This window comes from Falco naumanni, chromosome 7 (assembly GCF_017639655.2).
Source record: "Falco naumanni isolate bFalNau1 chromosome 7, bFalNau1.pat, whole genome shotgun sequence".
NCBI lineage: Eukaryota > Metazoa > Chordata > Aves > Falconiformes > Falconidae > Falco > Falco naumanni.
Genome location: NC_054060.1, coordinates 27,444,204 through 27,465,060, shown reverse-complemented (window position 1 = coordinate 27,465,060; position 20,857 = coordinate 27,444,204). Strand labels below are relative to the sequence as shown.

At 38.3% G+C, this 20,857-nt stretch overlaps 1 protein-coding gene across 9 annotated transcripts in view; it reads left to right on the top strand.

Annotated features, from left to right (window-relative positions):
• Nucleotides 1–20,263, top strand: part of NIN (ninein) — a 65,021-nt gene extending 44,758 nt beyond the window's left edge. For 5 of the 9 annotated variants that reach the window (XM_040600670.1, XM_040600669.1, XM_040600671.1 and 2 more), the window contains 11 exons: nt 460–675; nt 1,060–1,173; nt 2,267–2,389; nt 2,929–3,042; nt 3,773–3,919; nt 5,023–5,202; nt 5,739–5,888; nt 6,423–6,521; nt 9,918–10,109; nt 15,192–15,305; nt 16,328–20,263. In XM_040600670.1, the coding sequence (XP_040456604.1) occupies nt 460–675; nt 1,060–1,173; nt 2,267–2,389; nt 2,929–3,042; nt 3,773–3,919; nt 5,023–5,202; nt 5,739–5,888; nt 6,423–6,521; nt 9,918–10,109; nt 15,192–15,305; nt 16,328–16,537 (1,659 nt within the window). In that variant the 3' untranslated portion in view covers nt 16,538–20,263. Of the gene's footprint in view, nt 1–459; nt 676–1,059; nt 1,174–2,266; nt 2,390–2,928; nt 3,043–3,772; nt 3,920–5,022; nt 5,203–5,738; nt 5,889–6,422; nt 6,522–7,727; nt 7,789–9,917; nt 10,110–11,922; nt 11,970–13,020; nt 13,234–15,191; nt 15,306–16,327 lie in introns of those variants that run through there. The other 4 variants (XM_040600672.1, XM_040600673.1, XM_040600674.1 and 1 more) reach the window with 4 other exon arrangements.
• The last annotated feature ends 594 nt before the right edge of the window (nt 20,264–20,857 follow it).

Below are 20,857 nucleotides of genomic sequence, written 5' to 3'. Positions count from 1 at the left end.
TGCTCAGAACAATCTACTACCTCACCAGCATGCCCCTCAAAATACACATCAGCGTGGCAAAGGGAAGGAGGAACAGAATGGTGTGCCAGATGACTGATATCATAACTGATATAATTAAGGCTATTTATGAGAATTTAACAGCTTCTGGGGCTGACCGTGCATGCAACAGGCCATCAGGAGGATTCTTACTCCTAAATATGATTCCACTTGATTTGGCCTAAAATTAGGGCATGGAGCAAGTTAAACAGCTATAGGGAAATAAAGCAGGCAATGCTACTGGGGTCGTGACTATTACTTAGAATACAGTTAACGGCAGCTCTGCCCCACCGTTCAGAGACGCTGTGGTATGGGAGTGACGCTTGTCAGTTCTTTTAATCATCTTAATAGAAAGGAAACGTTCTTAAAAGTCTCATTCCCAGTGTAAAAGCAGTCATAACTGACACTGCTATCCTGATTCAGGTAGCAGACCTGAAGACCAGAAACCAGCAGCTGGACTCCGAAAATACAGAACTTAGCCAGAGGAACTCCAAAAATCAAGCAGATGTGCAGGATCTTAATCAACAGCTGGCAAGGGTGCTCAAGCAAAAGGAAAGGGAAGCAGGAAAGTGTACCCTGGAAGAATGGGAAAAGGAGAGACTGGTACTGAAAGAGGAACTGGAAAACTCCAAAGTAAAGGTATGAGATTACACTGTTTCTAATGGTATGAAACAATTGAACTTTTAGGAATGCAGAGGTGCTATGGAATTAGCATGTCTTTGAGCTGTGCTTGAGTCTTCAAAGCTGAAATTTCCCAAGTATTAGCCAGAAACATAGGTGTGTGCGGCAGCAGGGGTGGAATGAAAGCATGAGAGCAGCCAAAAGCAGGCAGGTAGAAGTGTGCAGATTTTTCTTGAAATGGAGCCAAGTGATAAGTATTTACCTGAATTTTCCAGCATGCCTGTTCTGTTCTGTCCAGTGCCATCCCAGTTCTAACCCATGTGACTGGCTGCAGCATCCTCTGGTTAACCTTTGTTACTCGGCATGTCTCAAGTTGAAACCTGAGTCTTTTACTTTTTGCAGTCATCCAATATGGTGTCTTCCTTGGAGGTGGAGCTGTCAAAAATGAAGGTCCAAGCTCATATATTGGAGCAGGAGAACCACATCCTCAAGCAGGAACTAGAGAAGACAAAACAAGTATGGCATCCTATTTGAGTGCTATCAGATAATGCTGGCTGTCCCTTAATGTGCCCTCCTCTCTTGCCCAAGTTGGAAATAGTTAATTTCTTTAAAGAATGGTCATAACAGCAAGAGAATATAAATCCTCTTGAAGCAGTCCCTGGGTACAATGCACAACTGTTCAAATACAGTTGGTTTCACATTGCCTTTGCCAAAAGATCTTCCAGAGTAATGGGTCTACAAAGACAGGCTTTGAAAATAAAGACAATGATTTAAAGCTCTAATCAAGGAATAGACAGGGCTTTTCTAGTTTGTGCAGACAGGATAGGAAGGGGAACGCTTCCCTGTGTAACTAGTGATACCCATACAGCTCAATTTTTAAGGACTGGACTCTTCCAGCATATCCTTTCAGAGAGAATTCCTATTGCTAAACCCATTTGGAGACTTCATCTCCCAACTTCTGAGGGTAATTTCCTGGGCTTGGTTATCACCTGTATAAGCATGGTTCAATTGGCTGTAAATATATGCTAATAAACACAGATAATGAAGGCTACAAATGAGTTAGCTCTCCTGATTAGGGCTCCACAAAGTAATTTTCTTTACTCTCTAAGGCATTCATTTGATGCACCCAGTGCTTAGAATAGATAATGGTCTTAAAAAGCAAAAGCAGATGAGGCCTGTTCAGTAAAGAGCAGATTGTGGATTGAGTGTAATTAAAGACAGAAGATTGAGTGAGCAAAGACAGAACAGCACAGCACAAGGCAGAGTGTTAAGCTAAAGCACTGTGTCAAATGGGAAAAGGATCAGAAGTCAGCAGTACAGTATTTTTTCCCCTTTCATGGAAGGGGCAGAGAAAGACTAGCCCTAAAGCAAATCCAAGGGATCACAGGGCAATTAGGAATCCTTAGCACTGCTGTTGCAGGAAGGATGCCTCCAATAGATGAATGATGCTCAAATGATCATTCATACTGAGTTAGAGTATGCTTTTCTCTCTTCCATTCTCTCTGGAGTGGGATGATTGGCCCAGAGAAGAGAAAGCTTTGTGTAATACTTGCATAAAAAAAATTCTGCAACAGCACAGAAATGCAACTGAGGGGTTTGTTTTCCACAGCTGTCCAGTTGCCCTGAACTCTCTGACCTTCAAAATGAAGTTTCGAGCTTAATTACTAAAAATGAAAAGCTGCAGAAAGAAAAAGAAGCCCTGAGCGAGGAATTAAACAGATGTATTGATAAGGTAAAAAAGAACTGCAAACCCACATCACTACTTACATGCTGTAACAGGCTGTTAAAATTCTTATATCGTTATCTGTATCACCCTAACCTGTAAAACGACTTTGGATTTTTTTTTTTGTTTGTTTTTACCTTCAAGCCAGATAAAAGCTTAATTGCCTGCCTTTTTTTTTCCTAGCTGGTCTTAAAGAGAAAACTTAAATTCTGGAGCACAGCTTTACTGTAATTTGATTATGTAGAAAATTCCAAACATTGCAAGGAACAGGGGCCTGGATATAAACATTGCAGCAGGACAAGGAAGACAGTGTTCTTGCACTTTTATTGCAGCCTTACACCTTGTAACTCTGAACTCAAGCAGTGTAACTAGCATGCGCACTGTAAATAATGATCTCGTTGTGTAGAGATTCAGGCTGGGAGCTGAGGGGGTTTTTTGCCCTCCCGTGTTTTCTTTGCATAGCTGTAACTCCCTCTAGCTTAACTCTCAAAGTCAAATTGAGTTAAAATCCTGAATGAGTCAGGCTTACAGATGTAATCTTATTTCAGGTAGCTAAAGTAAGCTGCTTAGAGAACGCAATTGGCAGCTTGAAGCAAGAGCAGAAGTCCTGGGAACAGCAGAGTCAGACACTGAAAACACAGCTCACCGTTTCACAAGAAAAGGTATAATAGCGATTTTTTGTTATAGCCCTAGATCAAAAGCATTTTTGTAATCTCTTGTAGTGCTTTTTTTTTTCTCACTAAAAGCAGCCCTCCTCTAATGGATGCAAAGATGTCATGCAGCTAAGAATGGCTGCTTTGATGGTCTTTCAAAGTGATGGTCTTTCAAAGTGATGCTCTTAAAGGACAAGAGGAAACTTGTTAAATGCAATGAGGGATTTTTTTCCCTGAGAAAAAGCCATGTTTTGCGTCTATGGCCAAGTTACTTTTGCCAACTCATTCTGCCCAGTTATTCCTAAAATACTTCAGGAACTCTGCTCCCTGCTCTTCTGGCAGTGGCTTGTCCCTTGCCAAGCAGGGGAGGGGAACAAATGGCTCTCTGCTTGGCTGATCTCACTTGAGATTTCTCGTTGGCCATGGGCTGCCAGGAAGAATAAATAATTCAAGAGAAATCTTCTTTTCCTGGCATATCACAATAAATATTTGGGGCTGGAAGATGTCTGTTGAATGTAGTATTGTGGCTGTATTCAAAGAGGATGGCTACTGATATGGAACAGCCAGTCAGAAAATCATTTAGCACTTTTGAAGGGGGCTGTCAGCATTATAACTTCTTCACTCCTTCCATCAGAGATCCTAAGTACGTGTGATAGGTGGTGCATACACATCCTAGCAGACCAAGGTTATGAGAAATCTTGGTCCAGTAAATGCCAAGCTGTGTTCCTGCTCATTACAGGTTCAGAGTTTAGATGAAACGCTGCAAAATACCAACCTTCAAATGTCCCGACTAAAATCAGACTTACGGGTGACACAACAGGAGAAGGAAACTCTTAAACAAGAAGTGATGTCTTTGCACAAGCAACTGCAGAATGCCAATGAAAAGGTAATGGACTTCAGGTGCCTCAAAGTCAGTCAGCTTTGCATGCCAAGGTTTACAGACACGAGCTGCTGCTCTGCTCTAGCCTGACACTGTAGCCAACTTATTTCTTTACGTTGGCCTGTCCACTAAAAGGACACAAATATGTAGCAGGCTTGAGCAAGTAGACTCTGAGTTATGCAACTATTGATTTTTTTTTTTTTAAACAAGTGATAAAGCTCATGATTTAAAAAATCTGAGAGGAGGTGGGTACAAGAAAAAGCCCTATTTGAATGATGTTTTCTGTATTCAGTAGTTTTCCATTTTAAAACAGTTAACTATAATTAGTCTTGTTGGATTGTATATAATGTGCAGATTTTAAACTTCTTTTAAAAAAACTTGTAAGTTTTGAACATAAGGACAGATGATGATCAGCCCATCTCCTGAGTTTCCATTCTTCCCTGAAAGAAATCTTTTTGGGGAAAAAAATATCTCTGGACAACATATGAATTTCCACCTATCAAAACTATAAACATATTAACAATCAAACTAGTAATTGGCGGGATATAATTTTCACTCAAACTTGGTTTTGAAAGGCACAGTATTATAATCAGCCTCTCTTAACTGATGAGGAACTGTAACTGAAGGAGGTTGTAGCCAGCAGTCTTGGGATTGGTATTATGAATTCAGTTAGTAATTTGGCTTGTTTGCCATGTAATTAAGGAATATTTAATGTCCACATAGAAAAGAGGCTGTTTCAGAATTGTACAACAGAAACTAAATTACAGCTATTACCGAATAATATATAATACTGGGTTTATTACTTGCCTGATGGGGCTCTGAAATGTAGCACAAATTGCTTTTTTTTGTGTTGTTGAACTCTGTGCACTCCTATCAACCATTCTAGTGCACAGCTATTATCTATGATTTGAGCAAAGGGAAACACTTTGGGTTTGCACTGTGATTAGCACATTGGGTTTCTTAGGGGAAAAGTGTGTAAGCTGTGAGGAAGATGGGAATCCTGCAACTTTAGAGTCTGCAATTACTGAAAGCCTACTTAAAGCCCACCTGAATAGAGAAAATATCTGCTTCTTTGTTTAAGGCCTAACCCTGCAATTCTGTCTCTTAAGAATCGGGTTCTAGAACTGGCTGTGCCTTCCTCAGGGCTGCAGGACCAACAGAGGCAAATACACTGGGATGAACTGGACCAGCTGACAAAACAGGAGCAGCAGCTGCTCAGGCAGGAGAATGAGAGGCTGCAGAGAGAAGTGCAGAGCACTAAAACAGACCTGACTCACTCCAGGGAGAAGGTAACCTGACCAAGATGACAGATCACAGAGGTGGTCCCCGCATGCTAGGCAAAACTTGATGGTTCTTCTTTTGCAATAGGTGATACAGGAGAGGAATATTGTTCCTTAGTTTTGAATAGAAAGGTTTGCAGAAAGAATGCATAATGGAGTAGTGTTCCTTTGTCTGCACTGAATAGGTAGACACTCGTGATGTTTCAAACAGCTCTTCTTCAAAAGAAGATCCTGCTAACTCGTGTCTAAGGTTCTGGTCTGACTTTCAGTTAACACCTTTCTTAAAGAAGTTTGTAATATTCCTAGCATCCTTCATGTGCAATTTCTTGGCTTACGGTATTAGGCAGATTATGGGCAGGAGGAAGGGCAAGAAGGACAATATGATGTCCTTCTTGCTAAAAAGCTAAAATGTCAAAAATAACGCAGAATCTGTTATGAGTCCAAAATAGATTGGTACTTGGTATTTTAGGTGAAGTAGATGCACTTTGATTTGTTTGAATTGTCTGGAACATCTTTCCACATTTGTTCATCTCTGGTCTCTTTAGATGCGACAGCTGGAATCTACTATCCTTTCCCTAAAGCACCAAAAGCATCAAAGCCAGTCGGGTATTGTCAAAGCCATAGAGCAAGAGAAATTAAGCTTGAAGAGAGAGTGTGAACAGCTTCAGAAGGAGTTGTCATCTGCAAACAGGAAGGTTAGTTTTAGATGGTAAATATGTGACTCAATGCAGTATTTTCCATCTCTAAGAGCTAATGTAGTAAGCTGTGATTTGTCTTTTACTCCGAGCTTTGCGCTCTTTGTCTCTTATGAAACCCTGTCCCAGGGAGCTGAGAATCTTCTGTGCTTTTGCAGAGCATGCAGGGTGGGACTCCATGCCGATGTGTTGCAGGACTTTTAGTCAGCACAAACAGTTCCAGTGGTAAAACATGGGAACCATAAATAAAACGCAGGCTGCTCAAGTGCTCTGCAATACACAGTGCTTACACAGTAGCATTACCGCTTTTGGGTTAAACCCTGCTTATTCTTTGAAACTTGTCAGAGATGCTGTATAACATTGTCTTAGACATCACTTTTAGCAAAGCATTACACTTATCCAAAAATACTTATGTCTCTTAATCTTGGATTGTCTTGATGTGCAATGATTTGTGACTTGCACATTGCAGGGGAAAAGAAAACAGATAAAATAAGAAACTACTACCTTTCTAAGGAAACTTCTTGTCTTTAATAGATCAGTCAGATGAATTCTCTTGAACGTGAACTGGAAACCAGCTCAGAAAATGACGGGCTAAGAAAAAAGCAAGTCAAACTGGATGATCAGTTAATGGAGGTACTTTTCCATCAGTGTTGACTGTACTGAATAGTGTGGGGCTTTATTACTATCTCACTTCCTGCTGAATCTATTAATTTATTTAAAAACAGCTTCTAGATGTGTAGGAACAGAGGGAATTAATTGAAATTAGAAGAATTGGTCTCCCCTGATGCCTAATCTCATCTTTCATGATCAAGATGTTAGTGTGGCAAACTTGCCTCTCTGAAGCATGTTGTGATTTATCGTCATTCATGTAAGGCTTCAGATATAAAATCAAATAGCGAAGAAATTTGTTTCTGTGCTTGAAGCAAGGCTGACACTTTCCTCTTTCTTTTTAAAGCGTGTAACCTCAAGTTTCCTAACTAATATTTGCGCAATGCTGCTTTTAGTGTAGAAACCTGTCCTTAGTTACTATGGGAACAATTTGCTGAATTTAAGCCTTGCTGTCTTATCTAGATGGTGATAGACTAACAATTTCCACTACTTGCTGTTAATCTAAAGGCATGAGTGAAAACTTCAGTTGAAATTCTTCCAAAGGCTGCTGTAAACGTGGAAGTTTGTTCAGTACTGCTGGAGACAAATAACGCTGGATGTTAAGAAAACTCCATAATTCTTAGGTGCCCTTGGTTACAAGAACGGACAAGCTTCAACTATGTGAAGTTGGTGTGTCCCTTAAAGTCAGGCTAGATCTCCAAGTTGTCTCTCAGCAGTCCTGCGTAAACTTGATGCTTTAAATTTGAGTTTAAAACATATTACTAAAAAAACTCAACAAAACACATTTTTTACTTGTTCCATAAATCAAAGTGTCTTCTACGTGAGGCTTTTACACCACTGTTTATTAAAAGGCTTCATGTTTTTCATCAAAAGAGCAAATGGGAGACGTTTGAACATACCATGTAATTACCTGTAAAACTGTAAAAATCTTAATTAGAAAAGATGAGATTTTGACAAGTTATTGAAAAAACTGTTTATATGCCCTGTGCTTTTGTTTATATAGTCTTAATTAAGGTTTGGGAAAATTCCAAACACTGTTAAATGCTTTGGTATAAACATCAAGCATGGAATAGTGTTTTTTCCTAAAATTTGTATCTCAAACATGCCGGACTTCTGTTACTCCTGATAACATTTTCCCAGCAGGTGTGTGTAACATTCACTTAGTGCTTTATGACTTCTAACTTTCTCTTTTGTGCCTGTTCTCCTTTTGTTCATGGCTAACCTGTCTAGAACTCAGTGGTTGGAACTAGCAGAGAAGGGTGCAGTTCTCTTTCTGAAATAGTGTGCGAAGGTAGAGCAATCATTTTCAATGTACTACCACAGCATGGAGAAAACATCTCTTTATTTTATAGATTTTTTTTATTATTATTATTCCATGCATCTTTTAAGTAAAGAAGCCACTATTCATTTTAATGTAGATTTTAACTTCGACAGCTGCACTAACTTCTCTGTGGTTGGTGTACAGTATCAAATTGCACGATACACTAAGCATTGCCATGAAAATGGAGAGAAATAACCAATTAACATTCAAAAGAATTAAATGATTACAACAAAATGAAAAGTGGCTCAACCCTTTCCTTTGAAACCGCTGACCGTGAGGCTTGAAGGTGTTTGCATATTTACCTCTGATATCTGCATGCTTTTTCACCAGACTGTCATATGTTTCCTTAATATTTTAACTGATCCGTGATCACACTATCACCCCTAATAGTTTTAGCAGGTTCATTATTGTTCCACTTCCTTCCAAAGATGAATACAGCACAACTATATTGTTCTAGTTAGCCACGCAATTGGTATTTAATGTTAAGATGCTGTTAACGTTGACTGTTTCTTCAGCCCCTTCATTAGATACTCACATGCTTCACAATGTTACATGAAACTCTAAACAAATTCCATCAAAATTTCATTGTTTTCACTGTTTATATTGTCAGTGAAAAAATAGCTCCTTTACAGACTAGTTGATTCAAGAGAACCTCCTGACAGCTTGAACTACAAATAGTTTTATTTTAAAGTACTTAAGAATCTATTTTCTGTTTACCTGGACCAGCAGAGATGTACCCATATTAACATGGCCAGAAGAGCTGCACCATTATGAAAAATGCTTACAGTTTATATTATAAACGAGCTCAGTAACTGAAATATGATTATGAATTGAGGCCTTAATTCTACCATTTGTGAAAGGAAAATTAAAACCACTAACACAATCTTATATGCCTTTTCCTAAGGGAACAAAGTAATGGTTTTGAGATAAGAGGTGAGAATTTTATGATGTGGTCAGCTGGGGTCCTTTTTGTATCAGATTAATACTTTCTTCCTACATTCAAGCTGCAAGTCATCTTTGAACATCAGGGGGTTTACTGTACAGTCCTGGTCCTTTTTTTTTAGTATTATCAACTATTACAACTGTGAGCTAGTCTTACCTGGATTTTACTTTAGTCTAGAAAAATGTTAAATTGTTTCACATGGCTATCTTGGCTTTTAATATTGACTGAAAGTTCGTCTACTGCTGGGCCAGTTTATCTAACTTGTGCTATTGTGGATGCAATGCTTCTGTAGTAAGGCAACACCAGAAATGCCTCTCTTCTAGCCACCTTCATCCACTAACTGTCATGGCATTGCTTGGGAGCAGCATCCCATGATGTGAGATGAAAGCAAGACATACGTTTGGAATTAAACTACCTCAGATTGCATCATGTATCCATATCTCAAGGGCCTCTCTGAGTGTACCTTTGCTCAGGCAGCACAGACACTTGGGAGGACTCCAGACTTGCCATCAAACTCTGCTTGTGGCATGTCTTGAAATTAAAATTGTAAAATGTGTTAAAATTTCTAGTTAGTAGTGAATGCAAGGAAAGATGGATGGGATTCTAAATACTGAATTCTGAATGTAATATAGCAGCTGGCATCAAATTAAGTCATCACACATTACACCGAAAATTTGTTTTGTTTTTGAGAATGTTATCTCTCCATCTTAGATTAAAGACTAGAAATAATTGGCACTGGTGGACAGCTTAAGCCTGTCTTGTGCTAGTGCTTTTATTTGTAAGTGGATACTATTTTTAGAAAAGCTGCTAAGATCAAGGTTAAAATTGAAAAAGACCATGAAGTTAAACCTCATAACAGACCCATTTAACTGATAGGATTTAATCAGAAATGCAATGATTTTGTAATTCAGGTCTGAAAATATGAATCAATCCTCAGATTCCTTTAGACTTCAGAACTGCATGTAAAGATGCATCTTTTTTTCCACTGGAAAGGTAAAAGCTGTCTAGTTAGTTTGCGTTACCAAGTTCAGGCTAGTTTCTCTTGCATACAAGAAATTGTCCAAGAGTAACCTGATGTCTAGCACATCGCTGACAGATACCTTGTGTGAACAGCAGTGCTGCTTTCTCCTGACGGTTGATGTCCTTTGGTCTTCAGATGCTCCACTCAAGCGGCAGTGTGATGCTTAGCCAGCCTCCGCACTCCCGGGAGCTCCAGCAGCAAGGCTGTGCAATGGTGCCCAAGGAACAGTTCCTGCAGCTCCAACACCAGCTCCTACAAGCAGAGAGGAGGAGTCAACGTCTTCAGGAAGAACTTGAAAGTAGACCCTCTGAAACAAACATGCAACAGGTAAAGCTCTCATTACTCTGCAGGTTACAACTTTAAAAGGGTACCTGGTTAGTTTTCTTGGTTTTTCAATTCTGATGAGATCCGTTCTCTGTTTATGCCAGTTCAAAAATGAAAATTAAAATTCATTCTATCAAAGATATATAAAAAACCTCTGTTATTTAGCATATATAGCTTGAGCCATCGCTTAATTCTGAAGTCATCTTAATCTTTTGAAATAAAAAACACCCCCATCCACATTCAACTGGCTTTTCTCCTTCTGATCAATGTGCAGTAAGTGTTTATAGGGTGGGGGTTTTTTTTGGTTTTGTTTTCTTTACCTAATGTCTATGTCTGGAATCATTGTTTTAAAAAATACACTACACCACATATTGCACAAGCACATACCCATCACACACAAAATACTAGTTTGGGCTGTTGCTGTCATACAGAGTTCTGTCTGCTGTAGCAGAGCAGAATACAAGCAAATTAATCTTTTTTTCTAAGGTCAGCCTATCTTTATTTGGCCATAAGGCAAGACACTGGAGAACACCATTACTGTTACATAGAAACTTAAACATTGGCAATTCTGAGGATCAAAAAGAATAAAATATCTTAATTCACAGGAAGATGACATCTACTGCACTTATTGGGCAGAGTCATTCTTAGTGTTTTTGGGGGGTTTTAACATGTAAAACTGAATTAAAGGCAATAGGTAGAAAAGTTTGCATCTCCCATATAAAAATTAAGCTTGGGGACTAGGCTTGCCAAATGACACTCTGTTTCAAAAAGTAACCAGATCTCTGAATCTGTAAAGCTATGGCTCAGGCCATAGGCCTTAAAATAATATTCCAACTTGATCTTATGAGAAAATACAAAGCTCTAAATAACTTAGATAAAATACTAACACTTCTATTAATCTGTTAGAAAAAAAACCAACACCACCACACCTTTACATTTTAAACTGAAATTGCAGTCATGTTTTTAAAAAAAACAACTTTGAAGCTCAAAAATCTCTGAACATGTTAACAGGGTATTCTGGAATAAAGGTATTATGGAGAGAGTATATGCAGTAATAGTTTCTAAGCTTCTGAAACTTGGACTAAAAATTCTTTTAAGAAAGGCAAAAAAATCAAAATCCCTACCCTCAAAAGAAGTTAACAGCAAATAATATAAGTAAAAATAAATCAATTGTAAGGTTCTCTTTCTTTCAGCTGAGTCCCAATAGAAGTGCATTACCACAGGCTAATGTACTTGGTCCTGTAAAGTGGAAAGTAGAGCATACAGTTTAATTTTGAAATCAATAAAAGCCATATTACAGCAGTATCATCTACAAATGAATGTGCTGTGTATTGCATTAGGAGTGATGACTTTGTCATTTTGCCTTTGAAAGCCTGAGAAACAATTTGCAAACTAGTCATATCCTGCAACTTGTAGTTCTACAGGTAAATCACTTGTACATTTCCTGTAAAAGCTTTTATTCTGCAAAGCTTAATGAAATTAAAAATACTTGGAGAGGCTTTGCAAATATTTGCTGTCAATGCACTAATGCACTTTATTAGGTTTGTGGTGTTTGGAGTTTTTTGCTTCAAGTGTTTATAACATCTTCTATGGCTTTTTTTTATGGGCTTTACTAGATAACTTTCTAAAATCATTATTAAACATGTGCATTCTACAACTGTAGACAAGGCCAAATTTGTTTCAGTTTGTCTGAATTTTGATGTTTCTGTAAGCACATCTTGCTTTAATTCTCACTATTGATTTTTTTTTCTTAGTCATCCTGATTCTTAGGGTTAACATTTAGTTGAGCTTATGTCCATTTTAATGTCCCCTTTAGCATCTTGAAAAATTGCATCCTAATCCCTCTTCATCATCTTTTCACCAGTGAGTACGTCAGGTTATCTCCATGCTTTCTGTGTAACCTTAATCACCTAGTTTTTCTGCTGCTGCTTTGCACTTTGCAGCTTTCTTAGATCCTGAGTTCTTCTGTGTAATAAGGTATCCAAAGTTATCCCCCTCCTTTTTGGAGTTTGTGTTCATCATGCTTTGCAATTTTCATTGCTTTTTTGATCATGGCAGTGGTGGCCTGTGTTCTCATTCATTTTACAGTCAGTCTTGAGCTACTGTCCTCCAAAGGCTACTGCCATATGTTCAAATTTCACTAAATTAAAACTCCTGAGCCTTTTCTACTGTGTTAACCTGTCTGGACTCTTCTCAATTCCAAATGACTGTTTCTGCTGTCTCATGCCTGCTGCACAGTAGCAATCACTGCACTTCTCATATTCCTTCCTCAGTAACTAGATTTGGGAGCCGGTTAGTGACCCAACGTTTTCTGAAGTTGTTTTAGAACCTCTGCTAACAAATATTTTTGTTCAGAGTACTTAAAGATGCTCAACTTCCCCTTTCTTCAGCTTTTCATTTAAAAATTCAAATCACCTCTGACCAACAGCTTGTTCACCTGTCTCAGGAAAAGACTTACAACTAGATTTAAAATAAAAATGCAGATAAGTTTTCAGAGGTCAGTTGGACCACATTGATCACAAATGCTATTCAGCAATCTGTGAGATCATATATATATATACACACAAGTATATAGTGGCAGATAATTTCCTCTAAGAAAATTGCTTTGCTAATTGCAGTTAATCACTGCCACTGATCTTTTTAAATGCCTCAAAAACCATGGATAAGCCACCTGAAGAGTCCTTACATCTAGAAAATGCATCCTGAATATCTCCTCAATTGCCTACGTGTAGTGCTAATACTAGTATTTAGAGAATATAATATGTGATACTCTGCATGTTTTCTTTTGTGTGTGTTTTTGTTTGTCTTGTGTTGCTTGCTTTGCTTGTATTGGTGGTTTGCTTTAATATACGTACATATTTAAAAGAAAATCTGGATATCAGGGTGAAGTATCCCACTTGCCTTCTTTCTCTAGGCCTTGCTACCGGAGCAGCGAGCAGTGCATGCAGATTCCTACCGGAGGATCGGGCACCTCTGACAGCTTGGCTGCTTATGATCTCATTCCTTACCATGACAAACACACACAAACACACGAACTGGCATAAGCTGAGAAACTTGAGGATCAAATTATTTTGTGCTTTTTTTTAAAAAAAAAAAAAGAGAGAAAAAAAAAAAGAAAAAATCTCCACAGTGTTATTTCCTATTTATTTGTCTAGAAGCTATTTTGTGAAAGTTCATAAACTGTCTTTTTTAATTTGTTACAAATACTGTTTATTTATGTTATTTAAAATGTGGAGCTGTTCAGTGTGGAAAGAGACTATTTTTCTCAAATGGTACTAATTTTATATGAGATTTGAAGAAAATCTGGGGTATTTATACTGCATTTTTGTATAAGATGTATAAACTTTTTAACAGGGAAAGATGACATTTTTTGATGTAAATGAAAAATAAAATTTTTTTTAAACAGAATGTCTCTTGTCTTAATAGTATCAATAGTTTCAGCTTTATGAGCATAATGAACAAATTTTAGACAGAATGTCTTTGATACTGAGGATTGTCATATCAGGACTTCTGGGAAAGTTTTGTAATAGGGGATGTACTTAAGTATGGCCACTCCGCTTCACTTTAGCGGACATACCTCTGCATTTAAGAAAAGAATTTGCATAGTACACGGGCATATTCTGCCCCAAAAGGGAGAATTATTAACACACTTGTTTCTTGGATAACACTCCTTAAAGGTTTTTCTTTTGTTTCATATTACTAGATTAAACTAGGTTGTGGGGGGTTTTAATACTTCAATGGGTCAGCAAAACACCTCATTAAGGCCTATGATTTTTCTAGTTTGGAACTATGAACAGTTTCAGCTGTTTGCTTTCAGAGATCTTTTTGTTCCTACCTTTCTAATGACCTGGAAGCTAATGCTTGAGCTGGCTTCTCCCATTAAGTCAGCCATGGTTTTGAATTCCAATCAAATTTAAAAAGATAGCTCAAGATAATTGGGCTAGAGTGTTCCCTGCTAATTCTGTTTAATAATACTTTTTTTAATCCAGAAAAATATCCAGTCCAACAACACTGTACAGCAACTTTCTCTAAGACTGTAATATAACTTTTTTCAATTTTTACACAAGCTAAATGGTCATATAACCCCATACACAAACTTAAGAAGTTTCTGGTGGTGTAACTAATAAAAAGTTGAGCAGACTTCAGTCAGTCCCCTAAGGGCATCTTTTTACAGCAGTTTCCATAAGCAGCTACCTACCCGAAACAACACTCCTCCCTCAGTTTTTCATTTATTCACTTCCATGTGTGTGAAGGTACTTTGGTTTTGATCGTATTATGTTTTGGGGATTTCTCAAAGTTAATCTCAGATGACTTCTTAGAATTAGAGTAGCAAGCTAGCATTAAAATAAAGAATCTCTTTCCCTGCAGTTGATTGTCTAAAGTTCCCAAATACAAACAAGCTTTCCTGTAGTTCCTGGTGTTTCTAATTCATTTGGGAGAATTTCACTCTAATGTTGGTGTAACAGACACCCTCATGACACTCAGGTTTTTATGCTTTTAGTTAAGGCTCTGTTAACCTCACTAAAGAAAAAGAGCAAAATCATTTTAGAGCTACTATTTGGCAACGTTAGTTACCAACAACTAATCTAAAAAAACCCACCTGTAACAAATCAAGTTTGGGATAACAGTATCCTATGGTTTTTAGGATATTACTCAATTTCAAGGGGCCTTTAGTGTGGCAGAGTTACGCTGTTAAATGTGCCCTTGTGACTTCACCTTAATATTTTTAGAAAAGTCTTAAGATTTTGATTGGTGTTTTGTTTCCCGTATTCAACAGAAATATGGCAGCACCTAAGAACAAGAAAAGGAAGTTATCCAAATCTATCTAAGAACTTTATATCAATTTTTCTTAGATCTGGTAATCTCAAGTGTAATTTAGACTTGGAAAACTAGCTCTATGCTGCAAGTGTCCTTTAAGTGTTGCCATAACATTTTATTTCCATGAATGGCTTATTAATTCATTTGACTCTTTAAAATAGATTCAAATGTGAAGTGCCAGCTATGTTCTTAAGTATAAACTGAAGGAGACTGGTAAATGTGAACTGATTTTTGTTAACCGAGTTTCACGTAAATGTTGCTTTCCAGGGGAGTCATGAGCAGCTTCTAAAAATGATGGAAGAACGTATGATGGATGTTGAACAGAAACTAAGGCTTGTGAAGAGGCTTCTCCAAGATAAAGTAAATCAGCTGAAAGAACAAGTAAGTATTCTTACTCTTTCCTCAAATCATCCCTGTTACTTCCATAAACAACTAAGTGGATAAAAGCTGCCAAGCCATTCTTGCTTAGAATAAAGTTAAAGGTACTTGTTATTTTAATGCCTCTGAGCTAAAGTACAGCATATTTGCCCACAACTTCCTAAAATTCCAAACTGGGGACTGAATCCACCACTCATTAATTTCCTAAAAGCTGTGCTTGTTTGGTATGCTGGTGCCCTTAAAGTTAGGAAACAAACACCAAATTCCAGCCAAGTATCCTAACTGGAAAAGTTTTTTAGAAAAGGAGGAAAAAGGCGGACAGACAGGATTACTGTACAATGATTGATTTCTTGATGCCCCCTGCCCCAACACATCCCTTGCTTGACTTGGTTTTGGGGTTTTTGTTCTTGCTCTGGTCTGCCACCTTCAGAAGTCCTCAGTAGTGGAGGAAAAGGTGGCTTTTGAGCACTTAGGCATGATATGGTAACAATGTCTGTTTTCTACTGAGGTACGGTTTCCTCTTCTATGTTAAGGAAGTGCTATACTGACAGGGCCTCCTGCCAAAGGGCTGTTCCCAAAAGCATGTAGACAAGTGCTAGGCTGTGCTCCCCAATTTTTTAGGAGGAGCTGGTAGTCCAAACCTTGGAGGAAGTATCTCTATGGGATCACTGGGCTTGTGGATTCTATCGTGAACTAGATTTATCCTTAGAGTACAAACGCTATAAAGCAGTACTCATCTGACAAGACTCATTTGAAGCCCTCTGTCATCTGCCTAATCTCCTTAGAAAGTCTTACCAGTTTCAAAATATTCATAGTATCTATGATGACTCCACAAACATACAGGTTTTTAACAAAGGAAAATAAGAAAAAATGGCTGGGTTATCTTCCTTTGATATTTCACTTACAATAAACACATTCAACTACTTTCCCAGCACTGTTTTTGCTTTTAATTTTGTTTTGTTTGTTTGTTTTGGGTTTTTTTGCTTTTAATTTGCTGAGTAATTAATGTTCTATTCACAATTCAGCTTTCAAAGAACACTAAAGCAGATGCAATGGTCAAGGATCTCTATGTTGAGAATGCACAACTGCTGAAGGCTTTGGAGATGACAGAACAGCGGCAGAAAACTGCTGAAAGGAAAAACTATTTACTAGAAGAAAAAATTGCCAACCTCAATAGAATAGTAAAGAACCTGGCATCCCCGTCATTTAATTCAGCATCCGAGATAAGGTCATAGCAAAGCCATTAAGTATGCCACAGACCCATGCACTTTACTGAAATGTTAATATTTCAGCTTTTCACTGTGTTGCCTTTTTGTACTGATGAATTTTAGTTAACAGGTGCCTCCAAGGAGAGGACAGAGCTAAATCCCAAACTGGACACTGCCAAAAGAAGAATTTTGTTTATTCCCAAACTATTTTTCTGCTAAGTTTTGCCTAAAAGTAATCTTCACTGTGTAAAAAAAGACGTATGTTTTTCTAGGTTAACTTATTTTGATACTTTGGTTTTAATTTAAAGTATAAATTCTGAATTTACTGTACTGAATCGATTATTCCTATCTAGATTGAAGCCAAGGTCTAATGCAAACTTACCTTACTGAATTCAAAACTTCAAAATATTTTTGGCTTTCTGGAATACTTCATGGTCCAAACCTAGTAATATTGATAGGTCAGTCTTCAACACTAGCAGTGTAATTGCTATTGAAAGCAAGACTTTCCTGATACGGTCTGTGTCCTGCAAACTGGTTGTGGTTTCTGTAAAGCAATATGCTCCACTTGATGCATTAGGCTTCTGGGTTATTCTTCATGGCTGTTTCTCTTCAGAACTCAGAAAAAAGATTTTCTTAAAAATACATAGACCACTGCCTCCAACTAAGTGTAACAGTATTTCATCTGAAGAAGTTTCCCTGATGGCAAATAGAGACTACTTTTTTTTTTTTTTAAAGCTGTGCTGCCAGACAACTTAAAAATTATAGAGGCCTTAATTATTTTGTGTGTAGAAATGTTATATAAGGAAGAGTCACTGAACAGAAGTGAAATGTGAATTCTGTTTATGTAATTTGTAAATTCAGTAAAGCAGTGGAGTTTATTAAACAACTGGTAGAAGAATGAAGAGGGGGACTTGAATGATTTTGTGAAATCCTGTCATTAGGCCTCACAAACATGGACCTTTGTCATTAGTGCAGTGTTCGTTTTGACCCAAGTGATAATTTGGAAAGGCTTTTGTAGTAGTAGATCCTAGTACAGAATCTAAGTTTGTAATTAATTGTGAAGAAACATATTCAATGTGAATATGAAGTACTCAGGGAGTAATAGCCTAAATTAGCTTCCTTCAACATTGTACATGTGGAGATTCATGTCAATTGGTGAAGATAAATATGCATTAGGAAAAGCAGGATAAACCAAATCATATTTGGATGAATATTACCTTAGTACTCCTAGACCAACATGCAGAAGTGCTGTAGTCATGAAGGTCGAACAGCTTCAAGGTTGGTAATGACAGGCGATACCTCCTACTTAAGCAGTCGATGCAGCTGGGGAAATGCAAGCTTTCTGCAACACCTTCAAGACTGAGAGGGGTCCGACACAAAAGCAGTTGAGTAAGAGTTTGCATGCTGAAATGCTTGTATATAAACTATTAGTGCAAATAGTCTAAATGCCCTGCCACTGCCTTGCCTCCATCAGACCAGTAAGATACATTCGAACAATGTAAATAAAACTGGTGAAAGGGGCCGTACTGGCAATACTTGAAACTGGGGCTCCTTAAATATGCATGAATTGAAAACACAGAGGAAGATGGTGAGATATTTTGTCTCCAAGGCTGCTAGCAAGGTGGCAATTCTGACAGCATTTGCAATGAGCCAAAAGTCCCCCAGAAACTGGGATAATACTGCCTACAAGCTGTGGAGTAACCTACAGGAAAAGACTTTCACGCAGTACTGATTAGCATGTGGCTGTAGGGGATGCTATCTATGTCTACGTGGTTACTTAGTGACTTTGGAGGGTTGAGGGACTAGACATACAGGGTATGACCTCCTCTCCTCCTCTCTCATTGCTTTATGCAAGCAACATAGTGGAAATGGAAATAAAATCACCTAAGAACAACATGTTGGAGTACCACAAAGTCCTTATAAATTATTTCACTGCTATTCTAAATGCCTATACTGGGTATTTTTCTAAGTAATCTCAAATTCAGGGATTTACATACCCCATTTTTCAGAGACTGCAAAATTTTTTCCACAAATTTGAAATGTGTCAAATTGACGAACTGCATTGATGTAAATCAGAGCTTTTAAAAATCTGAAGTAGGGAGATCTTGTTTCTTTTAGTATGAATCAGTAAATGTTATCAGTTATAATAAACTTCTATGTGTGGGCACTGGGGCTGTGTGTTCGCAATACGGTAACTGAACACACCCTAAAACCATGCCTATGTTACAGAAATCAGCAGTTTCAAAATACTTCCAGGAAACAATGTAAATGAGGTTCAGATGAACAGTATTTGGAAAAACATTACTAGCTAGCACATTTTAATACTACTTCGTATCTTGAACTAGGTTTACTGCCAATGCTCCATCCGTGACCAAAGTTTGAACACTGAACAGAAAGAACGAGTACTTCACTTAAACTATTGTGCAATTTCATCACTCAATTTTAAAGGCTAGACTACTTAAATAGTTCTTTTAATCTCCTGCTAGTTACCAGGCTGTTGTAAACCAAACATACAGACATTTCTAGAGCACAGTACCAAAAAGGGAGCCCAGATGTTGGAACAAAAGGGAGAAACAGAGAAAAGGGACTTTGACTTCTCTCTTTCTCACCCTTCTCCTACCTTGCTCTACTTTTCTTTCACTCTTAGCTTCAAAAAACTAACCTAACCACAGGAAAGAGTAGGAGGAAAAGGAGGAAAATGTTTGGGAAATGTTTTTAGACAAAACTCCAATTTCACTGGAATATTTGTGTGAATTAATTCTCAGAAGTGCCTTTTGAAATTACATATTCCAGAACCTTTCCGTACTGTACTGTTTTTGTTGCTACAGGACAATTCAGGACAATCCCTTCGCAAATGGAGGGAACACAGAGAAAGGTAATGCTGCTTACAAACGAGTGTCGTGTTGCTTATTGGTTCATTGTGTCAGCTTAGAAGAGAAGCAGCTAGTTTTACAAAGTCTAGGCTACTGAAAATAAGCATATAAACGTGTAAGTTATTAAGCATTAATGGTCTTTTGTGCATGAATGTTGTCTCCTATGCAGTACAAGCATTTTAAAGATACCAAAGTATTTAATGCTATTGTACCAGTCGAAAGTCACTGGATTTCTAGGCCTCATTCATACAACAGGTCTTGCCAGTTAAGGTATTAACTACTTTATTACCAGAAGGTGTTTTAAATGTTTTCAGCTCTTGCTTTATGAATCACTGTGAAAATAAAGGCACATAGATATCTCTGGTTGGGATTTCTGGAAGAGAAGAGACCCAAAGTTAAATTCGTGTGTATTAAATTCACACAGTTGAAGAGCTAATTGTCAATTTAGAATTATTTAAAAGTGTACATTGCTGCACATTCTCCAATTACCACTTTAAATACAAGGAAAATGGAATTCCTTGAATTCTGATTGGGAAAAAAAAATATTGCAGTATTTGATTTTTAGCCAGATTGTATGTAAGATAGAGCAGGGAACAGTCCGGATCTGGAGTAAAATCCTTTTGTTTACTTTTAGCAAATGACATCACTGTCTCTCAGGTTTTCCATCATTTACCTGTTAAGTCTCCCGTCTGGTGTCAGATGCTGTCACTTCATGACACAAGACTGCTGTATAAATGAAAAAAATTGTTTATTTTTTTCTATTGAGTTTGTTTTGTTCTGGTGTAGTATGTTGTCCTTACAACATCATGTAAAACTGAAAGATGAACCAACTTACACGTTATTTATAATGAATGTAAAAGAAAAAAAATAAATTACTGTATGATCCCTAGTGGCATCTTTGTTTTTCATTCGGCATGGAAGTATTTCAGTATCTTCCCACGGAAGGTGTAGGTGCTTCAAGTATCATCTGCAAATTCATCAAATGCATCCACAAAGCTATAATTATGACAGCTTGGCAGCTACTAAAAGTTGTTTCTAACATTATTAAAGTCAAAATAGATTGAAATGTAAAAACCTGACAGGCAGCAAACACACAGCTTGTTTTCAAGCACACCCCACCCTCAACGGAAGAGTAAGTATTTTTAAGCTTTGCACGGGAATACCGAGGGCTTCCCGGCGTGTGCCTTTCCTGCTTAACTTCTAGAACTCTGCGGGCAGGGGGCGGGTCCCGGCGGGGAGCACAGGGCCCACCGCCGCCCCTCACCGAGCCCCTCCGGGGCCCGACCCTCCGCTGCCAGCGAGGCGGCGGTGCCGTCCCGGACCCCAGCCTAGCCAGGTGAGGGGGCCCCGCTGCCCCCGGGGGGAGAGGCGGCCGCCCGGCCCCTGAGGCGAGGCGAGGCGCGGCGCGGCCCTCCCGCCTTCCCGCCTAACGGCGTGCGCCTTGCGCCCTCCCCGCCGCGCGGGGGCGCTGTGA